This window comes from Haplochromis burtoni, unplaced genomic scaffold (assembly GCF_018398535.1).
Source record: "Haplochromis burtoni strain Fernald_Lab_line unplaced genomic scaffold, NCSU_Asbu1 Contig_80, whole genome shotgun sequence".
Lineage (NCBI taxonomy): Eukaryota > Metazoa > Chordata > Actinopteri > Cichliformes > Cichlidae > Haplochromis > Haplochromis burtoni.
This window is the reverse complement of record NW_024582441.1, coordinates 1,446,866-1,468,624: the sequence shown is the minus strand read 5'-3', so window position 1 is coordinate 1,468,624 and position 21,759 is coordinate 1,446,866. Positions and strand designations below refer to the sequence as shown.

General features: G+C 44.5%; 2 protein-coding genes across 2 annotated transcripts; both read left to right on the top strand.

Moving 5' to 3' along the window:
- Positions 1-1,117: 1,117 nt before the first annotated feature.
- si:ch211-154o6.3 (uncharacterized protein LOC563854 homolog) lies at positions 1,118-12,012 on the top strand. Its single transcript, XM_005925183.3, has 13 exons — positions 1,118-1,532; positions 6,078-6,196; positions 6,650-6,879; positions 7,220-7,343; positions 7,605-7,726; positions 8,207-8,293; positions 8,506-8,595; positions 8,902-8,990; positions 9,627-9,849; positions 9,949-10,071; positions 10,494-10,659; positions 11,418-11,506; positions 11,668-12,012. Exons 1-13 carry the CDS (start codon positions 1,443-1,445, stop codon positions 11,772-11,774), a joined length of 1,659 nt encoding a protein of 552 aa, XP_005925245.1. The 5' UTR covers positions 1,118-1,442; the 3' UTR covers positions 11,775-12,012.
- Positions 12,013-12,134: 122 nt separating this feature from the next.
- On the top strand, positions 12,135-21,377 carry pianp (PILR alpha associated neural protein). Its single transcript, XM_005925184.2, has 6 exons — positions 12,135-12,581; positions 13,089-13,145; positions 13,344-13,735; positions 14,119-14,197; positions 19,013-19,159; positions 19,840-21,377. The coding sequence occupies exons 2-6, from the start codon at positions 13,135-13,137 to the stop codon at positions 19,859-19,861; spliced, it is 651 nt and encodes a 216-aa protein (XP_005925246.1). The 5' UTR covers positions 12,135-12,581; positions 13,089-13,134; the 3' UTR covers positions 19,862-21,377.
- The last annotated feature ends 382 nt before the right edge of the window (positions 21,378-21,759 follow it).

The window sequence follows — 21,759 nt, the reverse complement described above, 5'->3', positions numbered from 1 at the left end:
GTCAGTGCTCCTCCTGTTCCACTTCAAGTAAAGGAGCAGGTACCAGACCTGGTGGGTTAATGCCCTTCTATGGATCTACGACTTCTACCACTCTTGAGTCGAGGAGGAGGAGGTGGAGTACCTCTGCAACCTGAATGGCCTGCAGATAGTGTCTCATGCATTAATGACAAGCACACTAGGAAAAAGCAAATTAGAAAAAAAAGAAAGAAAAATAGTACACAAACTGAATGCAATGATCTATGGACACCACATGCAAAATGAGTCTGTCGTGAGCCGTGCTGTGCTGTGCTGTGCTGTAGTGTGCTGGAGCAGCAGAATGTGGGAAGTGGATAACAACAGAGTGAATAAACTGATTCGCAAGGCCAATAATGTTGTGTGTGTGGAGCCTGATTCTCCGACAGAGGTGTCAGAAAGGAGGATACTGTCTAAGCTATTGTCAATATTGCACAATCCGTCACGCTGTCTTCATCTTGTGCTGGAGCGTGTTCAGGAAATACTCATTCAGCCACATGCACTACAGAATTCTACAGGACATCATTCCTACCTCTGGCCATCTTTACAACTTTCCTTATCATAAATTGACTATTTTCACTTGCAATATCCTGTCTATACTCTGCATAGTATCATTTTAACTTTGGAATATTAAAATTAATATTGCACTTATTTTTACTTATTTTTTATAGAGAGTTAACTTTTTTAATCTTTCATATTTATATTTAAAGTGACCACCTGTAACAATACAATTTTCCACTGGGATTAATAAAGCATTTGGATAAAATGCATACACTTTTGTGGGGGAGCGCTGTTTGTTGTTGCCTCTCCACTATTCATGTTGTCACTTTCTTTGCACCAAAGCAGGTTAAATGATCCACAGTGGTTAGTGCTTCCTAACTGGACACATTGTTATCTCTGAATAATGAAGTTTAACCGACTTTGTGTTTCCTTAAATTTTTTATTTATTCATTTATTTTTCAACGAGTGTCTTTCACTCGTCGGACGCTCAGAAATACAAGCTATGGGGAGTACATTTGAATGCAGCACAGTTTTACAGCTCTGTCCTCCGGTTGTCATGGTGACCTTCAGGGCCTGGATTTTGAAGAAGAGCCTCACACAGTTATATCATTTCGTGTATGCGAAACCGTACATACGCATTACAGTGTTTTTAAGTAAGGACATGGTGTACTTTTATTATTTATTAACGGGATTTAGCACCTCTTTCTGAACGGGCCACATGATGGCGCTGTAAGGACAGTAATACACCTCTAACACATCGTCAACATCCGGCGACACGTCTCTGAGCCGCCCTGCTAAGCCTCTCGATGCATCTTTATTTATTTAAACCGCTTCAGACTCTTTATTTAAAGGAAATGCTGTTTGTTTGACGCTCTCTTCCAACTTGAAAGCCAGTTTTAAAGTGTAGCTAACCGGGTTAGACAACGCCAATGGGGGAGGTGAGGAAGCTGCAGAAGAAGTTGAGACAGATTGAAAATCTGGAAATAAAAATCAATCTCACCCCAGAGGAAAGATTCAAGGTACAGAAACACTTCATTCGCCTTTCCCTCTTCATTACATCTCCGTGTAGCCTGTGTGTAAATCCTGAATAAATTTCCCTCAGGTGAAGCACGAGGTTATACCTGCAAGAGCAGCACAGACACACATTTAGCCTAAATTAAAAACATCAGATAGATATTGACCTGCTGACAGTCACTACAACAAAGCTGTCTATTCAATAGACCACACAGTCAATGTAAGCATTAGAGGTTTGCCACACAGTACAAGTCAGCTGCAAAAAGGTGTGAAGTAAGGCTTCTTAAAACTAACAGTGTTGGCATCGTAAAGCCATGATTAACATGCATTAATAATAACCGTGCAATGAATAATTTGACAGTTTTCGCCCCAGGAACAGCAGAAGATCACAGGTTGAGCCGAATGCATCTGGAAAATATAATAATCAGAAACTTCAGGAGAGCTTCTGCGTGTTAAAGACCAGAATGTGAATGCAATAAGAGAGTGGCCGAGCCCCACAGCAGTGATTTCCGTGTACTGAGCTGCCCCTGGTTCTGGCAGCAGGACTGTAAATGCATGCATGCATGGCGTGACACACATTTCCAGCTGAAAGGCATTTGGCAGCGTTTTTCCCAAACATTTTGTGCACAAACAATGCAAGCCAAAATTTCAATTTCAAGACACACCTGCATTCATAGTTGTCGAAAATAGCCTGCACATCATCTGAAATAGGATCGTTTTTCTTTTAATTATATATTCTTAGATGAAGGCACGTTTAAAAGCACGTGTAAAGGATCTGGACGGAGCTTTAAACCTTAAGTTTAGCTGGTTCCGTCAGTTTGAGGACGTTCATTCAATGAAAAACAACCAGTGCTTCCCACCTGACCCCTCAGAGCCAGCTCATTTGATTTGTGCAGTAACTTTAGTCTATTTAATGAATCCATGAAAGTTGTTATCTTCTTACTATATAAGCATTTTATGAGTTGCAGGGCCTCAGGTGGGCTGAAATTTGGAGCTTTTCTCTCTCTCTCTCTATCTATAACTGTATATATAATAACATATATAAAACTCCAGGTGTCAAAGTCTAAAGACAAACTTTGTACATCATAGTTTCAATTGCATGACACCAGTTTAATCTCTGTGACATGGAGTAACACAAACAAGCAATGGCATCCTTCATGTTTGATTTGTTTTCTCATCATTCACTGGAGAAAACGTCAAACATTGCATGCTGGGTAAACCTTCAAGGGTCATATCAACATTTGAGATAGATGGCCAGTCAAAGCACGTGAAAGCTGTAATATTTACCTGCGTTTAGATACCAGGTTCATCTCCATCATCTCGCCGTGATTCCCTCTGTGCCAAAGGCATTTTCTAATACAGTCACATTTCAGCACATACGAATGCAGCGTTTGGCTGTGAAATGAAGAAGCAACATTGGTACTGACATGTTCTGTATAATCAGATTCTGTATAATTTCTTGGCTTAAACCTGACCTTTATGGTGTAACTATGCATATTTCCAGCTGTAGTTAGGGTAAAAAGTTTTTGCTACCTTACATAATAGAAGTTTATGCATACCTGTCCATTTAAGAAACAGAAATGGATGTTAAACTAAAATAAATGAGCCCCACTTATGTAAAATACTGGTTATAATATTGTGCTGCCAGAATTATGTATATGCAGTAAAACCCTCAGTTTGGAAAGATATCACAAAGAGGATCCTGAATATATCTATTCTGAAAATGAAGTAGGACCTGGATCACAGAGGATGATCTGAGATGAGCCAGCAGATTAGGACACTACAAGTATCACAGCAACTGGATGCTTCCCGCCGGAGTTTTTTGACATTTTGTTTTTAATTCAATTTTGTTTCAAAGAGTGATTTAGCTTGTATCAGTTTAGTTCTTTTTTTAGTTTCACTGTTAGCATAATGACCTTGCTTCCCTCTAAAGTTTCATAAAGTGAGTGAAAGGGACACGCCATCTTATGCAAAAAGAAAAATGACACAAGATTAACAGGATTAACAACCACTGACATATTTGATGGTATCATTGAGCAAACCCAAATGATAAAGTCTAAAAAATCAGCTGATTATGAGGAAGTCAGTCGGGAGCATTTACACTTTACGTCATAAAAAAACGAATCAAAACATAAAGGTAATATGAAACGGTGACAATAACAAACATATTGTGCAAATTAAATCAGTTCTTATTTATAAAAACAGATCGTCTCTCTATTGCAATGTGATGAAGCGACTGAAAAACATAAAAGAGTAGCAACATTTTCCTTGCAGTGTTGTTAAAATGCAGTTATATTCAGAGTTTTTAGTATTGCATCCTTTGCTTCACAATGTAGTGGTTTACACACTCGCCTAACAAGTGAAAGATCCTCAGTTTGATCCCAGGAGGAGAAACCAATCCCCTGGGGGTTACGTCAGCAAAAGCAGCCAGCATAAAAAAAACATCTGCAAAGCCACCTGCTGTGGCGACCCCTCGTGGATAAGGAAGCAGCTGAAAGTGGCTTTATTGTGTCCTTTACTTAATGTGATGAAAGTTTAGATTAAAAAACCAATACAGGGAAGATGATATCGACTTTATGTGCAGGAAAAGATCAAAACGGCTACAATTTCAAATCAATTATAGTGCAAATTTAGGAGTAAATGCACCTGCTGCTTCTGCAGTCTTTTAAAAAATAGCTTAAAAATCCCCATACTAACCAGTTCAAACATCTCAGCTTGTTCCATAGGAGAAACCAGGAAGAGGAGCAGGTGCGTCTGACTTTATTTAGACTCTGCAAGCAAACATTCGCGGTTTAAACACATGTGTATTTAAACCAATCAGAGGAAGGAACCAGGCCAAGGAGAGATGCATTTATAACAGCCTGCTTTAGTCTTTGGACATATACAGCTGGCTTCTTATCACTTTAGAGAACAGTGTTATGTGCAGTTTTCACAGCTAGTAATAAAAGGTAAGGCACAATGGTTTAGAGTATCCAACGTAGTGGGATTCTTTCATCAAGAGCAGATCACAATAATCCAATAAAGGTGAAAAATGAAGTGTTACTTTGCCGTGTGGGAGAAGAAACTTAATTTTGATGTGCTTTCCTTCAGCATTACCATTTATTTCGCTACTTCGCTACATTTTAGAGCAGCGGTGTCAAACTCATTTAAGTTCATAGGCCACTAGGAACCGAGTTTGATCTCAGGTGGGCCCTACCGGTGAAAACACTTCATAGTAATCATGTAATAAAAGCAGACTTTTAAATTCTCCTTTTTTTTAATACAATGTGAAGATCGACTTTCTGAATGCGTTTAACAAGCCTCCCATTCACAAAACAGATGAAGTGCAACCTGAGATGTTTTAGAAAAATAAGTGCAGTTTTTCCACGTTCTGTTATTACAAAGAAACCTGTAACTTTGTGATCATGGATCTTCATTCCAAAACCTACTTGCCACAGGGAATGTCTTTGTTTATAAGAAGCCTGTAAAAATGAGAAGAATGGCTCATGTCATGATCTTAGAGGTCTGAATCATTAACCTCTTTCAAAACAATTTTTATCCAACAAAATACAATCTTCTTCTTCTTCTTCTTTTGGCTGTTCCCTTTAGGAGTTTCCACAGTCGATCATCTTCCTCCCACCTATCCTTAGTATCCTCTTCTCTCACATCAGCCCTCTGCATGTCCTCCTTCACTACACACAGCTCCACATTCAGCATCCTTTGTCCAGTATCTCCACTATCCCTCCCCTGCACAACTCCAAACCATCTCTGCTTTGATACTTATTTGAGCTGTCATTCTGATCTAATCCACTCCTAATGAAAATCTTCAGCTCTGCTACCTCTAGCCTGCCCTCCTGTCCATTCTAGGTATTTATATATATGTGCATGCCACAATAGGTGGTCCAGTTGTGGCCTGCAGAGGCTGCATGTTTGATACTCCTGTTTTAGAGTGAAACGTTGTGCCTTTTCTTTAAATAATTGATCTGACAGATCTATTTGCTGGTTCCATTTTTAATTAGAAAAGTAGACGGCAGTCTTAACTAGTCTTACCTAGATTAAAGTGGCTCTTCCACAGCTGATGATCAAATATTACGATCACACAGCAACACTTTATTGTTCTGTTTTAAGAATACATTTCCCACAATGCAAAAGCGTGTTAGATGCACTGCGCCTTGGAGATTTTCAAATGCCTGAACCCGTGTTTTAAAAATCTGTATTCCGCAATCTCCTGCTGGTAAAAACCACGATGATTTCGAAGCTCCGCCGAGAGCCACGAAAGATACAAACACTGATTTTCACAGGCAGAGTAAAACGCTGACAAATAAATTGAGAAATAAAAACTAGGGGAGTGCTCCTTTAACCGAGGAACCAGCCACCTAATCTAAAATTGACACGCTTGATTCACTCATTCATGCATATTTCAAAGCTCACAATCTAACAGGAGTATGCTGTATGTTGCGGGCTGCAGTCTAATAAATCGAGACAGGCCGGGTATGTTGGTTGTGCATATAAACAACTTGTGGATTTAGCAGCTTGGTTTACAACCAATCTCGTGCCTCTTCCCTTCTCAGATCTCCAGGAAGGCGGAGCTTCGTTCCAGATTGGCTGAGCTTCAGCTGCAGCTTTCTGGCCCGCAGCAAACTCTTGGGATTGTGGGAGACGGAAAAAAGGAGAAGATGAAAAGACAAGTGTAAGGAAGTGAGGGAGAGGTACCAGCCACGGGTGGGGGGGCAGATGAAGAGAAACATAATTCTTCAAAAGCAACAACATTCACTTTGAAGCCTTTGATCTGTTTTGTATGTCTATCCAAACACATTGCAGGTCAAATACTGTCATGCTTTAGGAAATTTGGAACTTTCTTCTGCTCGTCATGTGTAAACATCATTCAGGGATGTCGTTGTCCTTATTGGAGCCCCTAAGGAGGGAAATCCGCATGTGTGTGGACATTAACATAAAACTGAATGAAGTACGCTGATTTTCTCCTGGCAGGCAGACTACAGACTACTACTCTTACAGGAGTATTATTTTAGTTTGTATGACACTTGGAGATCCTCCGCAGGTATCCTCACTGTCACCAAGCTGTGACTGTGTGCAGTTTGCATCTCGATTATATATTCAGCACCTGCTTTCTGCACTGGCACAGGGAGGATGTCCCTGAGGCCCTTCCATCACAGACGCCTCCAGCCTCCAAGATCCTTAAGGGAGAAGAGGAGTCCAGAGCTCAAGCAGCGCCAGCCCCGGCTGCCAGGCAGAGGAAGGCGGAGATGGGCAGAGAGCGGGAAAGGACAGCGGCGGCCAAGGTGTCAGATAACTGTCGGGACGTGTCAGGCGACTGCGCGGGCTCTGACGAGGAGCGGCTACTACGGCAGGAAGGTGGGATAATTAAGAAAAGTGGCTGGAGAGATTGCCGTTACGATTTGTCACTGGCAGTTAAAAGCACAAAGCGGTGCCCTAATTTGTGATTAACATCTAAAATCAGATTATTCTTCTTTGCCCCGAAGGAGTCCTAACAAGCTCACGAGGCTGCCAGTTTTAAAACCAACTGGCTGCATATGCTTCCCTGAAGACAGGGCCCACGTTTTGCATCCTTGGAGCTAATTTAGCCCCACGCTTTGCAGTGGCAGACTAATCCATATTGAAGAAGTGTGTAGATTAACGAGCCAGGGTGCTGATGAGTCAACACTGCTAATTGCACAAATCATTTCTTTTACAGAAGCTGAATTTACATCCCTCAAAGCGTCGTGGGAGAAGGCGAAGTTTCGCTTGAGGCTGTTGCAGGGTCACAGTGACATAGTCACCTGCGTGGTTGCTGTTGACAACCTGGTGGTTTCTGGGAGGTAAAGCAGGAAAAGAAGACTCGATTTGCATAATGGATATGCAAAGTGAACATTTCACCTAATTTATCACTTAATAGGCTCTTGCTCTCTCCCTCGCTGTCTGACATATATTTGGTTTTCTTCCTCTGCCTGATCACTCGGCGCAAATCTCTTGCGGTTTATGTGGAACGCCTTTTAACTTCGCTTGTTTTCTCCCCCCTCTCTCTTTCTTTCCTCCTGGGCCCTCCCTTTTTCTTCCCGTCCGTCATTCTCACTCTTAAGTCGAGATACGACAGTGAAGGTGTGGCACGTTCCCACTGCAACAGAGCACAAGAACTTAGGAGGTCACACCGGCGGGGTCACCTGTCTGGCAGCACCTCCCCCTGAGTATTGCAAGAGGCTGGGTGAGGAAACACACACGCACACACACATCCTAACATGTGGGCCGAGCAGAGCTGAGTAATGCCTCTGTCCTGCGGTTTGGTAATTATAGGAGCAGTTCATCAGATCAGCCCAGAGAGAGGTAACCACAGTGGACACTTTAGAGAGTTCACTGTCTGTCTGAAGCAGGCAGCCTTCCATCATTTGCACTCCAACACATCTCCGGCTCTCCTCCTACATCCCCTCCCCACCTGCTTCCCCAACTTAAAATACCAAGTCTAGAAGTGAACTGATGACGCAGCTCAGTCGAACCAGTCTCTCTTACTAATTACATGGTTCCTTTTTAGTCATTTTCAGTCTTTGTCTTGCGGTCTCCTCTTTTTTATTTTGCGCATCATCACTTATTTACAGCCTTTTGCCAGCGTAATCTCTTTTCTCTTTCCGTCTCCCCTCCTCTGTCCCCATTCTGCTCTTTGTTTGGTCTGCGCGTACCCCCTCGACAGCCTGGTCCCTGTCTTTGTCCGACAAAGAGAGGTTTATCTTGAGTGGCTCAGTGGACTGCTATGTGAAGATCTGGGCCCTGAGTATTGGTAGGCTTAAACACACACACACACACACACACACACACACACACACACACACACACACACACACACACAGTGACATAGAGTGACATACATATATAGGTAGATGGAGCCTGAGGGTTGTGTGTGGGAAATGTGTGCATCGTAATCAATGTTTGCCTGTGTGACTGATGGCCTGCGCCCTGTCAGTTAAATTAGATTTTTACTGTTTCCTTCAGGGCAGTGTGTTAAGTCTATCTACACATTCAACGCTGTGACCGCGCTCTGCTTTGTGCCGGAGGAGGATGGCTACATCATCACTGGATCAGGTGTGTTCTCCTGAGGACAGTATGTGTTGGTGACATATCTATTTTTGTGCATGTATGTGCCCATTTTTTGTTGTTGTTGTTGTTGTTGTTGTTGTTGTTTATGGGACTAATATGCATGCAGAGTCTGACAATGTGGCATCATCTGCCAGTGAGTTAGGGAGAGCAGCTCAGAGTTATCGAGCTGAATCACAGTGATGGAGGCACACAGTTTAGGCAGCCAGGCTCAGGTGGGTCAACCGTAACCCACAATAATGACTGCCAGTCGCCTGTCAGCGCGTATTAACCTCACACTCTGTCACCCCGCAGACGGGGGGAAAGTTCAAGCCTGGAGCTGGGACACTTTCCAAAACTGCCAGTCAGTCAATGCTCACCAGGAAGCCGTCACCTCCATCCAGGTGGGTGGGTCACTCACCTGCTGACCATCACGCTCTCTTCACACGGAGGATGCTCAAGCTGTTTTCATTTTCAGCCTATTTTTAACTTGAAGAGTTTTTTCGTTTCCCTTCTGTGGCTGTCTAACGTAGTTTTTCAAACTCTTGATTAGTAATTTGTGAAAAAGCCTCTTCCCCGGAAATCAAACGGCTATATTTCTTCACATCATCCTCACGCAAGCTTTCCTTGTTTATTGCTTTCAAATGGAAATCAAAGATATTTGTTAAGATGTAAGCTGTGGAGCTCGTCCAATTTTAGAGCATACTGTATATATTTTGAGCGAAAAAAGGCTTTTTTATGAATATTGAAACCCAGAGCTGGATATGCACATTTTTTTTTCAATTTGCAATCATCATAATATGCCTGAAGCATTAAAGCGTAGCACATCATTGTCATCCTCTGTGTTGTTTATCATGCAAAACGCAAAATCCATTTATAACCAGCAGCAGAAGCACAGAGACATTTTAAAACTGTTCACACACTTCTCTTGCATTTGCACTAACATGCATACACTCACTCTAAGACACGTGTACACAGACACACACACAGAGTAAAGACTTAAATCACCATGACAACTGTGTCTCTTGTGCCCTCCGCAGTCTCAGGGTCCACTGGTGTTCAGCGGCTCGGCTGAGGGAGGGTTGTCTGTGTGGGAGAACCGGGGTTCGGATAGAGACCCCCTGAGGCTGCTGCACCACTGGAACAGCCAGGTGACAGGCTGCGGAGGGGAGGCGTGCGGGCGTCTAACCCTCAGCCCGCGGGGAGACAGAGTGTTCCTGGCTTATGGTCGAGCCTGGCTCAAAATCCTGCACTGGAGGACCGGTAGGCTGTGTGTGTGTCAGAGAGGAAGATCCAAAAAGGAAGGCAGATTTAGTGAAATCTGCATAATCCTTCCACCTAACATCTGTCCAATTATCACAGGAACGATGACCAGACTGACCAATCACAGCAGTATCACCGGAGTAACAGATTGTATTCACCAGACGGGAGGCCTCCTAATTGGATCCTGCTACGATCTGGCGAATGGAGAGAGCAGGCTAAATTGTGAGTCCCACATCTCTCTTTTTTAACCATTGCAGGTGCTGTTGCAAAGCCCGCACTGCTTTGGTATCTTCAGAGAACCAGACCATTTTTTGGCACCTTTGAAAACCAATAATTATGCAGTGTTGCTAACAGAAGCTGGGATAATTACCGTGGGAAGGAGATCATTGTGGACAGAGTCTGGGGGCTGCATCCCGCAGCAATTCCAGCTTTGAGGCCAGCAGATTGGTGATGGTGTGTTTCTGCCAGCTATTTTTTAGGGGAGGCGGCATATGCGGAACTGGTTCTAGACTGGGGACCAGTGCTGTATTGCTGGAAAACGAACAAACCAATTTTAATTTACCGAGAATGTAAAAACGCAGTTTTACACACTTTATGTTCCTCCGTTGACTTCCGGTCCCATCATGTCTCTCTCCTCTCTCTAGTGTTCTCTCTGCCTCAGTGTCGGTACCTGGCCTCTCTGACCTGGCCTGACGCTCCCAGAATCATCTGCTTTGCAGCATGGACCACTGGGAGCGGAGACCATCGATGGGTCACCGGAGGTCAAGACCTCATCGTTTGGGAGCAGCTCCCGAGTTCCGGGAGGCAAAGGTGGGAGCGATACTTGTCAACACCACTGGCTTAAAAAGATTATAGATCCAAGCTGCTCAATTATCTTCCTTATTTGAATATTCATTGTTTGTTCTGAGGTCAGCTGCACTTTTAATTCTAAAGCTATAATTGGATTTAATGTGCTAATGGGTTTAATTGATTTTGACACACACATTTATCTTGATATCATGCTTTTGGTTCAGGGGGTGTTAAATCTAAGGTGAATATAAGGGGCTAGAACCAGCCTGCCACAGGGCCCAATCTGGTCCACTGGACGGGTTTGCAAAGAAAAGTCATGAATACTTCCAATTTTTTGACGAAATCTCGGTGCAGTGGTACCAGCTTGACTGTACCGGGAGTAAAAATCTGTGAAAAGTTGAAAGTATTTCCACGACACACCGAGTTTGAGGACTCATTAATCAGAACATACTGTGGTTGTTCAGTTGTGATTTACTCCACATATGAAGTGTTTTGTGCCTTTGTAGATCAGCTGTGTAAATGATAATGCACATCTAATGAGAGTAGATTGAGTGAACATGCAAAATTGAGACGTATTTCTACAGCAGCACCTTTTTCCTCAGACATCTCAGGCTGTTTTTCATCTGTTTTCTAAATGTGAGTGTTGCCAGAGTGTGATCTATAGGTTGCTATGCAGTAGTTTTACTGTTTGGTCCACTTGAGATGAAATCGGGCTCTTCTGTGAACTATAACGAGTTCAAAGCGCCTGCTTTATTTAATTGCGGGTGTAAATGTTACAGGGGTGATGTCACGGCAAGGATAGACAGTCTAATGGATTCCTGTTTACTGGAGTCAGAGGGAGACACTGAAGATGATGAGGAGACTGATGGTACACACACACACGCTGCAATTTCACACACATTCACATCTTCATTTGCTGCCTCACACGTTTAATGAGCAACCGTGGAATTGCCGAAATGAATACGGTCGTGTTAATTTTAGGTGATGCTTGTCGTGAAAAATCGTTATGACCCCCCTCGTCTAATTTAGATTACGAGGATAACGACGAAGGCGGCGATGAAGGAAAAGACAGCCGGTCCGCCGCCGTGGAGGAGGACGCAGGGTCCGGCTCGTGGCTCCGCTGCGCTCTCCAGTGAGCGCTGCTTTCTCGTGCCGAGAACACCACGGCCTGCAGCCATGAAGAGGAAATGAGAGGGTGGGAGCGAAGTGACAGCGAGGGAGGGTGCAGGGGTGTGAAGTGTGACAGACCGAGTATCAGTGTTGGAAGGAGAAAGTGAGCGAGTGTGCGTGTGAGCGCGATAAGCAGATTGTTTTCTGTGTAAATATTATTTTCACATACAATAAAGCTGTCACACTGTGACTCTCACCAACAAATTTGCATCTCTTTTTTGCTCTTTTTGTATTTCCGTCTGACCCCGTCTCCTCTGGAAACACCAGTTCTTTAGCCTCCTCTGCCAGCGTAAATGAATGTAAATTAAATTTTATTCCCGTCATTCCTTTCTCTCGCGCCTCTTCCTCTTTACTGTCTGTATTTCTGTCTCTTTTTTTCTCTCTGGGGTGTCCTTGCTGTCTTTGTAAACACAATTGGAGAGGTTTCTTCTTTTTTTTTTAACCTCCGCCTCCAAAATGAGCTTATTAATGTCGTCCTCGGTATCATTTCTGTTTGGCTCGTCAAATTCATTTCTTTTTCCTCTGTGTCCGTTTAATTGAACCCATTTTAAAAAAAACACATAATTAGCATTTAAATCTCTTTCCTACAGTCTCTTGCCCTCCCCACGTCGCTCTCTCTCCCCTCTCTTACTCCACCAGACTCTGCATGTCTCAGTCGCTAAGGCAACCGATGCTTTTTTTTCCCCTCCCTCCCTCTCTCTCTCTCTCTCTCTCCCTGTATCTCCCCCTTTCTCTCTGTCTCCCTCTCTCATTCCCTCTCTCCACAGCCAGAGGTAGGCATGATAACTGATATGTGTCGGAGCGCGTGTGTTCGTGTGTCTCTGAGTGACATTTCTGTGGCATTTATGCAGTAGTTGTTGATAGGAAGTTATCTCTCTCTGCTCAAAGTGACTTATAGAGTACTCGCTCCATGCATGACGACTCTAATGATGATTAATGTGCCGTGCTCAGGTGTGAGTGCGCTGTGGATGTGTGTGACAGGGCAGAGCAGACGACCGGTGTGTACTTCTGGATGTTTTTTTTTTTACCATGCAGATGTGTGTGAACATGTGGCGGACAGTTGAGCTTTAGATTGTGATGCCCCGGGGAGTCCGCGTGTGTGCTTCTTTCAAAATGTGACAGAGTTGGCTTTTCGCCAGCACTCTTGCTGCTGTCTGTGTTTACATGGATTTTATGTGGCAAAACACAAGAAGAAGAAGAAGAAAGGAGGCGACAAAAAGCAGGACCCTCCCCCCTTTCTGGCTTTTATTCCTCTCTTGCCCCTCTGTTTTATCTTACAGAGAGAGATGATCGGAGAAGAGGAGTCTCAGTGAACAGAGTGAAGCGATGGAGAGATGGTAAGATGGATAGTTTCTGAGGTGGAGAGATGTGTGGGACGCAGATGCATAAAATGTCATTCTGAGTGATGGCCGGCTTGAGAATCAATGTCTAAGCTGTTGAGGTCGTGCAGGGCGGCCGCGGACAATGCATTTTCTCAGATAACTGTCCTGTCACTCCACCCTCTCTCATCCTTTCTCCTTCACCTTTCCTTCCAGCTCCATCTCTCCTGTCGCACGACTGACTGGCCTCATCTCTCTCCTCCTGGTTGCTTTGGTGACACAGCCCTCCACCTGTAACCGTGACGACAGAGAGGCCGAGGAGCAGGTGGACGCCCTGTCGGTCCAGCTGTCCGTCACCGCCCAAGTCACGCCCACCCCTCTGTGGGCGGTGGTCTGGGGTCCCACGCAGCAGCTGGAGGACGAGACCTACCACTTCCTCTCCAGCCAGGAAACCGATCACCTGTACCTGCATGGGAACCAGCAAGAGGCCAGCACCGCCACGCCTGAGAACTGGCTTTACCCTGACGAAAGCATGCAGCCACCACTGGAGCCCAAGAAGGGAGTGGAGGATGGTGGGACTGAGGCAGAGGAGACAGAGCCTGAGGAAGGTGGGCATCAAGAGATGAAGGATTTCTAAATAAAGGTGTCCATGAGTTGCAGTGAGCGAACACACTCACATGCCAGGAGTCCTCTAGGGAATTAGCTGTCATGAGGGTGAAGGCTGACACCCAGCTGTGTGCACCCGGCTGTGTCTGCGGCGGGGATTGCCTAATAAAGTTCTCATCACTCACAGGGAAGAATTAGCCGCTGTCATAACTGCAAAACACAGAGGAGACGTCATCGGATGGGTGTGATAGTTGGAGGCTAGAGTCTTGCACGTCCAATTTGATGTTTCAGCTGGCTACACTGTTTTCTTCTTTTGTTCTGGATACAGCTAAACAATCTGAGATGAATAACTTCGTGAGTGTGTGTGTAAATGTGTGTGTTACAGTGGACCCACAGTTCTATGTCACCGTGACCATCTCCTCGCTGCTCATCCTGACAGCAGTCATCATTACAGCCAAACTCTGGTAGGAACCAAAATTCTCTCCTCCACCGTGTCGTGTGTGTTTTTGTGTCCATGACCACATAAATATGAGGTGGGCATTGCTGAGTAAGGATGAGGCGACTTTCCTTGTGTAAGCCTGACACGCAGCAGGGTGGTGTTACTGGATTCTTCTGGTTAAAATACCTCAGGGCCTTTTTTTTTTTTACAATGGTAAGAAATAGAAACTGGGTATTTTCCAAAAACTGAAATTGCACACTTCAGTGGAAGCATATGAATGTAGCAGCATCTTGGACACTTTAATGTTGAGAGAGGTGTATGAGCTGCTAATTATCATCTTGTTTTTGTTCTTTATTTTAAAATCATGGTTCTTTCCATTAAAGCAGGGATGTGTTGAGGCCAGCTGAATGTTTGATTAGAACAGTCCCAACATGGGGATTTGTAACCCCACCAAGGAGTTGAAAGAAAAACCTGAGGCGTAATGAGATGATTAAAAACAAAATATTCTGCTACAGAAAAAAAAATGTTTTCTGTCTTCAGACTTTTATCTCATTAATTACTAGATAATTGCACTTCATTAATATTTTAATAATTGTAAGTGGACTAATCTCGATTTGATGACCTGGTTGTTATCCAAAGACAGTGAGGAGAGGGTGCAGAAAGGCAAAATCTTAATCTTGGCCTAATCTTCACTGTAGGTTATACCTGACTCAGAAACTTGTCAGGACAGGTCAGAAGTGTTAACAGAGTAAAGCATATGTAAAAGAAAACAAGGCCATAAACTGTGATGTCACCGGTGGGTTCACAAAGTCTTCACTTGTGCTGAGTCCTTGAGATGAGTGTTTTCGGATGTCGCTCTCTTGTTTTTTTAACCAGTAAGCAAGTATGCGTGCTAATAGGTAACACTGTGTTAATCACATGCTAGCCATGGGCTGAATCACAGCCTGCTTTATTGATTATTTTACTCCGAATGGGAGCATGATTTGCTAAGTAAAATTCATAATCTTCTCTTAAATGAATAAGACCAAAAACAAACTCGTTAGGATAGACTTTACATAGGAAGTGGACATACCTATGAAGCCATGATGTCACCCATTGTTTGGTGGAAGCTTCAAATTTAGCATTTTGGCTGCTGACCATATTGGTTTGTGGAGCCTGTATTTGCTGTATTTGGGCAAGTGGACGGAGTAATTGGCTAAGGCTAACGAACTCGGGTTAGCAAGCTGAGCAAGTAGCATCCATAAACTGTATGTGAGCAACACAAAGACACAGACATCTGCTAATTAGTCTTAATTAACAGACTGATTAAAATACTGCTGTGAATTTCACTCATTAAAACTGAAGCACAGACTTGCACCGTCGCTGGAAGTTCCTGACGGTGCTCCACCAGAAACTTCCTTGTGATTACTTTGCCTGCTAGCATGTTACCACAGTCACCCACAGTTGACATGAATAACGCCCGCTTGTCTGCGGTCTCTGCATTTACTCTCTGAGCAGTAATTGCGAAAAAATGTGGTGGAGTTCACAAACAGAAAACATTCGCCTTCATTGTAAAAGTTATGCCTTACTGCTCCACCCAACACATTTTAAACAAACAACTTCTTCTCTAAAGGCAGAATATCATTATTTCTGGTTTGCATCATTTACAGGCAACCTGCTGTTTTCCATGCAGACTGAGGGTACCACAGTAACTTGCTAACAACCAAAGCAACTACAAGAAGTTTTTGGTGTAGCACTGTGTATCTCTATTTCAACCAGTTTTATGCTAGCGACTGCTAGCAACCTCCAGCTACTGCATTTTTTCTTTCAGGGCCTGTGCTAACACACTGGTATCTAGGCTTGTGTGACTCAAGCTTAAAGGCAGCTATTGACTGAAGCTACCTGTGTTGCCACAGCTTTTAAGCCTTAAAAACATCAAAACAATTGACTTATAAAACATGTCATTGCTGTACAGTTGTTATAAAGGTTAAATAATCCATAGATGCCAAAACTGTATTTAATACTAGGCTGCAAATATTCCTTTTAATGGTGTATGTTGGCCATTTAAACATAGAAGTCAGTGGCGACTGACTCACTTTTGTAGCCAACCTCAAGTGGCCACTAGAGGAACTGCAGTTTATGGACTGGTTTCATTTTTCAGCTCTGAGGTGAGCATCATTACCACTTTATCTTAGACTCCTGTACAGCCAGGCTTCCTCTTGGACCCAGATGAGTCTCCCTCTGCTGGAAATAAATTAAAAATGCAGGTTTATGGCACCATCTATGGAACTTGTTTCCATCACTGAGTTTTTCCCCCTTTTCTTTCTTTCTCTTTTTTTGCCAGGCAGAGTTCATTTTGACTTAACTTAACTTTGGATTTTTAACTCAAACTTTTGAGTAAGTCAAAATTTTGACATATGGGTGTTTTTCATTGGCATAAACAAGCTTTAATAACCACCTAATTGTCTTTAATTTTGAGACCTATAAGTCAAATCCATCATAAAAACCCAGATGCCTCATGTTTTATAGACAGTTTAGGAGCGTGCTGAATTTGCTTTTTTATGTAGTAGTATTTAGACTTTTGTTGTTGTTTTTTTAAATAAAGCGAGTAAGCAAGAGACACCATTTTCCCCCACACATGTGTGTAATGGGACAGATGCATGGGGTTTAGATGAGTGGGGTTTTTCTTGAAGAGGAGACTAACGGCTGCAGATGTGTTTGCCCGCACACGCTGGCCTGCCCGTCTTGTCTGTGCGCCTGTCGCCGATTATGTTACGGGCCTAAATGAGAGCTGAGTAATTGCTCACTAATGACTTTATTAACAGCACTTGTGTTCCCAAAAGTCACGATTGGCACAGATGTATCATTTAGAGCCATTAAAGTTGCAGTGATTAAGCATTAACTATAACCAGTGATCTCTTGTCTTATAGTTTTGGGTGTTCACGTGGCGTCCCCGAGCGTATAGACGCAGAATGGGCGGTGTGTGTGTGTGCATGTGTTATGTTTTCAGGCCGGGGAGGCAGGTAGGAGGTGATCCGTACACACATGGCCATTATCTCTCCGCGATGTAGTGAAGCACTTCTTCGCCTTGCTGATCAAACCAATAACGGCTCATTTATTTGACCGCTGGGACCCCTCTCTTCCCACTCTCACACTCCCTCCCCCCCTTCTCGCACTCCTCCTCCTCTTCCTTACTGTAATCTCATCTGCACATCTTACCTGAATTTCTGTTGTATCACTTTTTTTTCATTGCCTGCATCGGTATGATTTGTTCTCCCTCATATCCCCTTTTCACGCTCTCTCTTAATCTCAATTTTGCTCCCACACTCGTACATTATCTACCCCTCATACCCCATCTACCCCTCCCCTCCTCGTTTCTCCTTCCCCTTCGGCTCCCACTGGATTTTTTTTCTCTTCCTTTCGTTGAATACCTGTTCTCTTCCCCCCCCCACACACACACTTCTTTTAGGTTCCTCGCTTTGTTCCAGTTATCGTCAGTGCCTTGCTCTAAAGCTGCCTGTCTCTGCACAGCCGGTACTTCTCTTATCTCCCCCACCAGTCTCCTATCTCTCCCAGCACCGCCAGTCCGGCTGCAGATCCACAGATAATCCTCCAGCTTGCCGTGAGCTGATACATGATAAGCCCCCCTTTCTCTCTGTTCCTGAGACTGGCCTTCGCTCTTGTTTCGATAACTTACTTCACCTGGCGCTGGCAAAAAAACAAAAAACAAAAAAACCCTACACTGCTTAGTGAATCCCAAGTGGTATTAGAATAGCGAGAACTGCAGGGATTCAGTCTGGAGACATGGCAGCAGCTCCTCTCTATAGACTGGCTCGTACTTCAGTGTCATAAATGTGTAAATAACACCATGTGTTAGAGGGAGAAAGTGCCGCGGAAGGAACGGGAAGGGGGTACAGATGGACCGAAATGATAGCCTATAGTGGAAATTGGCCACAGTCCAGTTCATTATGATTATAGAAGAGCGGCATATGTGCTCAGTGATTTTCCCAGCCCTAAAATCGTCAGTGTGGCTAATGTCATCAAGTGTGTGACGGTGTGTGTTTGTGTGTGCGCGTACAGTGAGAGGAGTCAGCCAGGAAAGAACAGGTGTTACTGAGGGACGATGAGGGTGCACGAGGGCTTTTATGGCGGTGAGAACAGCTTTGTTGTGCGTCTAAGTGTTCCAAAGAGCCCGAACCTGCGCCTCTCAACTGCGTCTTCACCAGAACTCCCCTCTCCTTACAGGAGTAATGGCACAACACCTCAGTCACGCGCCACTGCTCCGTCCGTTTCTTCGCCTTGTTGCATCCTTCCCACCTCCAACCTTCTGACTCCCTCCCTCTCTCCCACATCTCACAGTGAAGTCTCCTTCCCCATTTCTCGCTCTGCCTCCCTCCCCCCCTCCTCTCTCCCCTCTCCGACAGTGTTTTAATGAGTCCGATGAGTGCACTAATTCTCTCTCACAGTGGCAGGATAATGTGTTCGCTGATGCTAAATGGATCGGCTGTTCCTGATGTTCTCTGACTTTGTTTCTCCCTCTGTGTCTTTCATTCTGATCGCTCTCCTTATCGTTCCTCTCCGCGCCTCTCTTCATTTCAATCTCTCTGTCGTTTCCTCGTATCCGTCTCGCCCTCTCTAACCGTCTCTTACTGTAATATCTGTCTCAAACTCAAACTAACTTTATTGCATCTGTTTATGCCCCGTTTCTCTTCTCGTTTGTCTTATCTCTCTTCGTCCTCGCACTTGTGTCCCACTCCATGCCGACTGCTTGCCTCTTTAACTCTTCATCCTTTGCAAATCTTGTCCCCCTACTCCCCTCCTCTTCCTCCATCTATCTATCTGACTATCCTTTCTCTCCCAGTTACGATCGCAGCTGTTCCCAGCATCCACCCCCGCTTTCCCGTGGCGTAGCACCCCCCCTCTCCCTCGCTCTCCCTCGCTCCCTTGCTTCGGAGGACAGCCGGCAGACGCTGCACAGCACCTCCTCCTCCTTCACCGACAGGGAGAGGTAATGAGTCGCCTCACCAGCTCTACACGGCCCGAGTGTGTGCGCGTGCGTGCGTGTTTGTGTCAGTCTCTAAGCCGTATGTGCGTGTGCGAGTCTCCGTGCAACCCCTGGATTGAAGTTTTCTTCCGTGTCTGTGTGTGAAGCACCCGTATTACCTTTTCGCATGCACTGTAAGGACGTACCTGGAGTGTAATTGGACGGTGGTGCTATTCTCTGTGGAGTATTCAGGCCTGAAGTGTTGGCGCTGCTCTAAGATGTATCAGTGTTTTAAACTCCCTCACCGGATGAGTCATCCTGGGCCTATCAAAAAAGGCGCCCAACCACCCTCCATGAAATGATGCTTATATTCGAGAGTATTTAAAGTTAATCTCAATCAGGATAATTATAGAGCTACACTCCAGTGCTCCCCCTCTCACTTCCTCCCCTCCCATCAGCTTCACCTCCACCTTCCTCTCCTCCTTCCTCGCTGCTCTTCCGTTTCTTCCTCCCCCCCGCCACCCTCTCCGTCCCCCTGCGACGCAGCGTTCCTTTTGCATGTACACAACTTTTCCAGCTTCAGGCTTTTGTGCTCCACTTCTCCTCTCTTCTTCTGCCTTTTCCTTCCATCGCCGGGCCTCCCCAGCTTCTTCCTTTCCTTCTATCCCTCTCACTCTTCTCCTCTGTGTCTCTTGCTGTGTCAGGATCCCTGTTGTGAACCTCTGAGGTGACTGTTTTTCCATATGGTAAACATTTCTACGGGGCCTGAGGAGGAGCATCAACAAGACCGGAGGGTGCGCCCGCAGCACCGTTTTTATTTTCTCTAAACTGTGAAATGAATTCAGGGATCCCAGGTATCCAGCCATCACAAAACACTCCTGCTTCCCTGAGGTCTAAAAAAACAAAAACAAAAAAAAAAAGGAACATCTGAACTCATCTCCCTCCTTTCCTCCGTCCGTCCGTCCTTCCTTCCTTCTGGCTTGGTGTAAATTTCTGTTAATGTGGATCTGCGTCACTGTGACATGTTCTCCGTTTTCCAGCCTTTATTTGGCCCCGAGCTCTGCTAAGCTTCGACCCGCCACGACTAATTCACAAACAAGCAGTTTAAACAACCATGAAGCATCCCATTATCCCCGAAATGCCCTACCTGTGCTTCCACAACCGTTCCCACCGATCCAGCCCCACATGTGAAGCTGTTTAGTATTAATGGCAATCCCGGCAGAGTCTTCTTTTTACATAACATGACACTCAAATTTGGCTCAGATTAACAGGCTTGTAGATGGTTAAAAAGCCATTCTGAGCACCTCCACACACTGAACGGGGCATTTCACAAAGCTGTTTGGCACGGCTGTAGCCAGCAGCCAATGTGTTTAACATGTCACGCTCCAAAAACTGCTGTTTATTCCCCGCTTTGGGCGCCCGAAATGCAAATAGTGTGGCTATATCCCTCTGCACTATGCAGAGGAGCCTGTTTTTGTTTCAGTTTTTCCTCATGATTTGTTCTCTTAATTATCTGGCCGACTTTCACCTTTTCTCGGCGAACCTTTTTTCTGCCGGACGCTGCACAGGTACTTCAAATATTCAGGACATGAATGGAAGCGAGGAACCGTTCCTGCTGAAAATCGATGTTTCCCAAAGGTTTGGATAGTACACTACAAAGACAGATTGATGTATCAGTGAACTGCACATGTGATCAAAGGACTGATGTTAGCACAACAAGATGTTTTTCTTCTTTTTTTCCCCCCCTCTTCTTTTCACCCGACAGCCAAGTATCTCAATCTGGAAAACAAAACCACCATTGTTCCCTCTCACATTATTATCAGCATTTTTTTAGCTGTCTTGGGTGTACCAAAGGAAAGTAGAACATCAAGGAGCATCGTTTCTGTATCTCCTGTGAATCTGCATGTATACACCTGTGAGAGTTGCTTTGAATCTATTATTTATAAAATGTCTATTTTACCTATCAGTGAGTGATGTCTTTTAGACCCTTTCAAAGCCAAATGTCACTTTGTGTCTGGCAACTTTTCTAAGCAGCTTTGAGGCATGACCCCCTCCTCCCCTCCCCCTACCAGTTACACACAAACACACACAGATTCCCACTACACACATAGTGCTGGTGGCATCATGCGTAGCTCGTGCAATCCTCCAGATATCCAGTCTTGTGATTTTTAGTAGCATTCCTGTAGAAATGTGGTCTTTCTGTACCATGGAAGTTCAATAAAGACTCAATACTGGCGTTTTAGCTCTGCCTATCTGTTTATTTCTGTGCATGTTGAATAAATTCCCCCTGGAGCGGTGCGATCGGCAATGCTTTACGGGAAGGATAAAGCTTACATCGTGCATTTTAATAGCTACCCCTGTATCCTAATCTTTTTCTCCCTGAAGTGAACATTTAGTCCACTGCCTTGCATTGATTTGAAACCACAAGCTTGGCATTGAAAAGTCTTGAATATGCCAGCCACGGTTGGCTGTTTTTACACCATTGAGGAGCAGATGAAAGGAGGTGAAGAATAAGGCGCTTGCTTTTGTCTGAAACTTCTTCCTTATCTCCTCACCTCATACGGATTTCTTGCGCTTTACAAAGATTAACGGGGTGCTAAGCAAGAATTTCCTCTGTGTAGTTT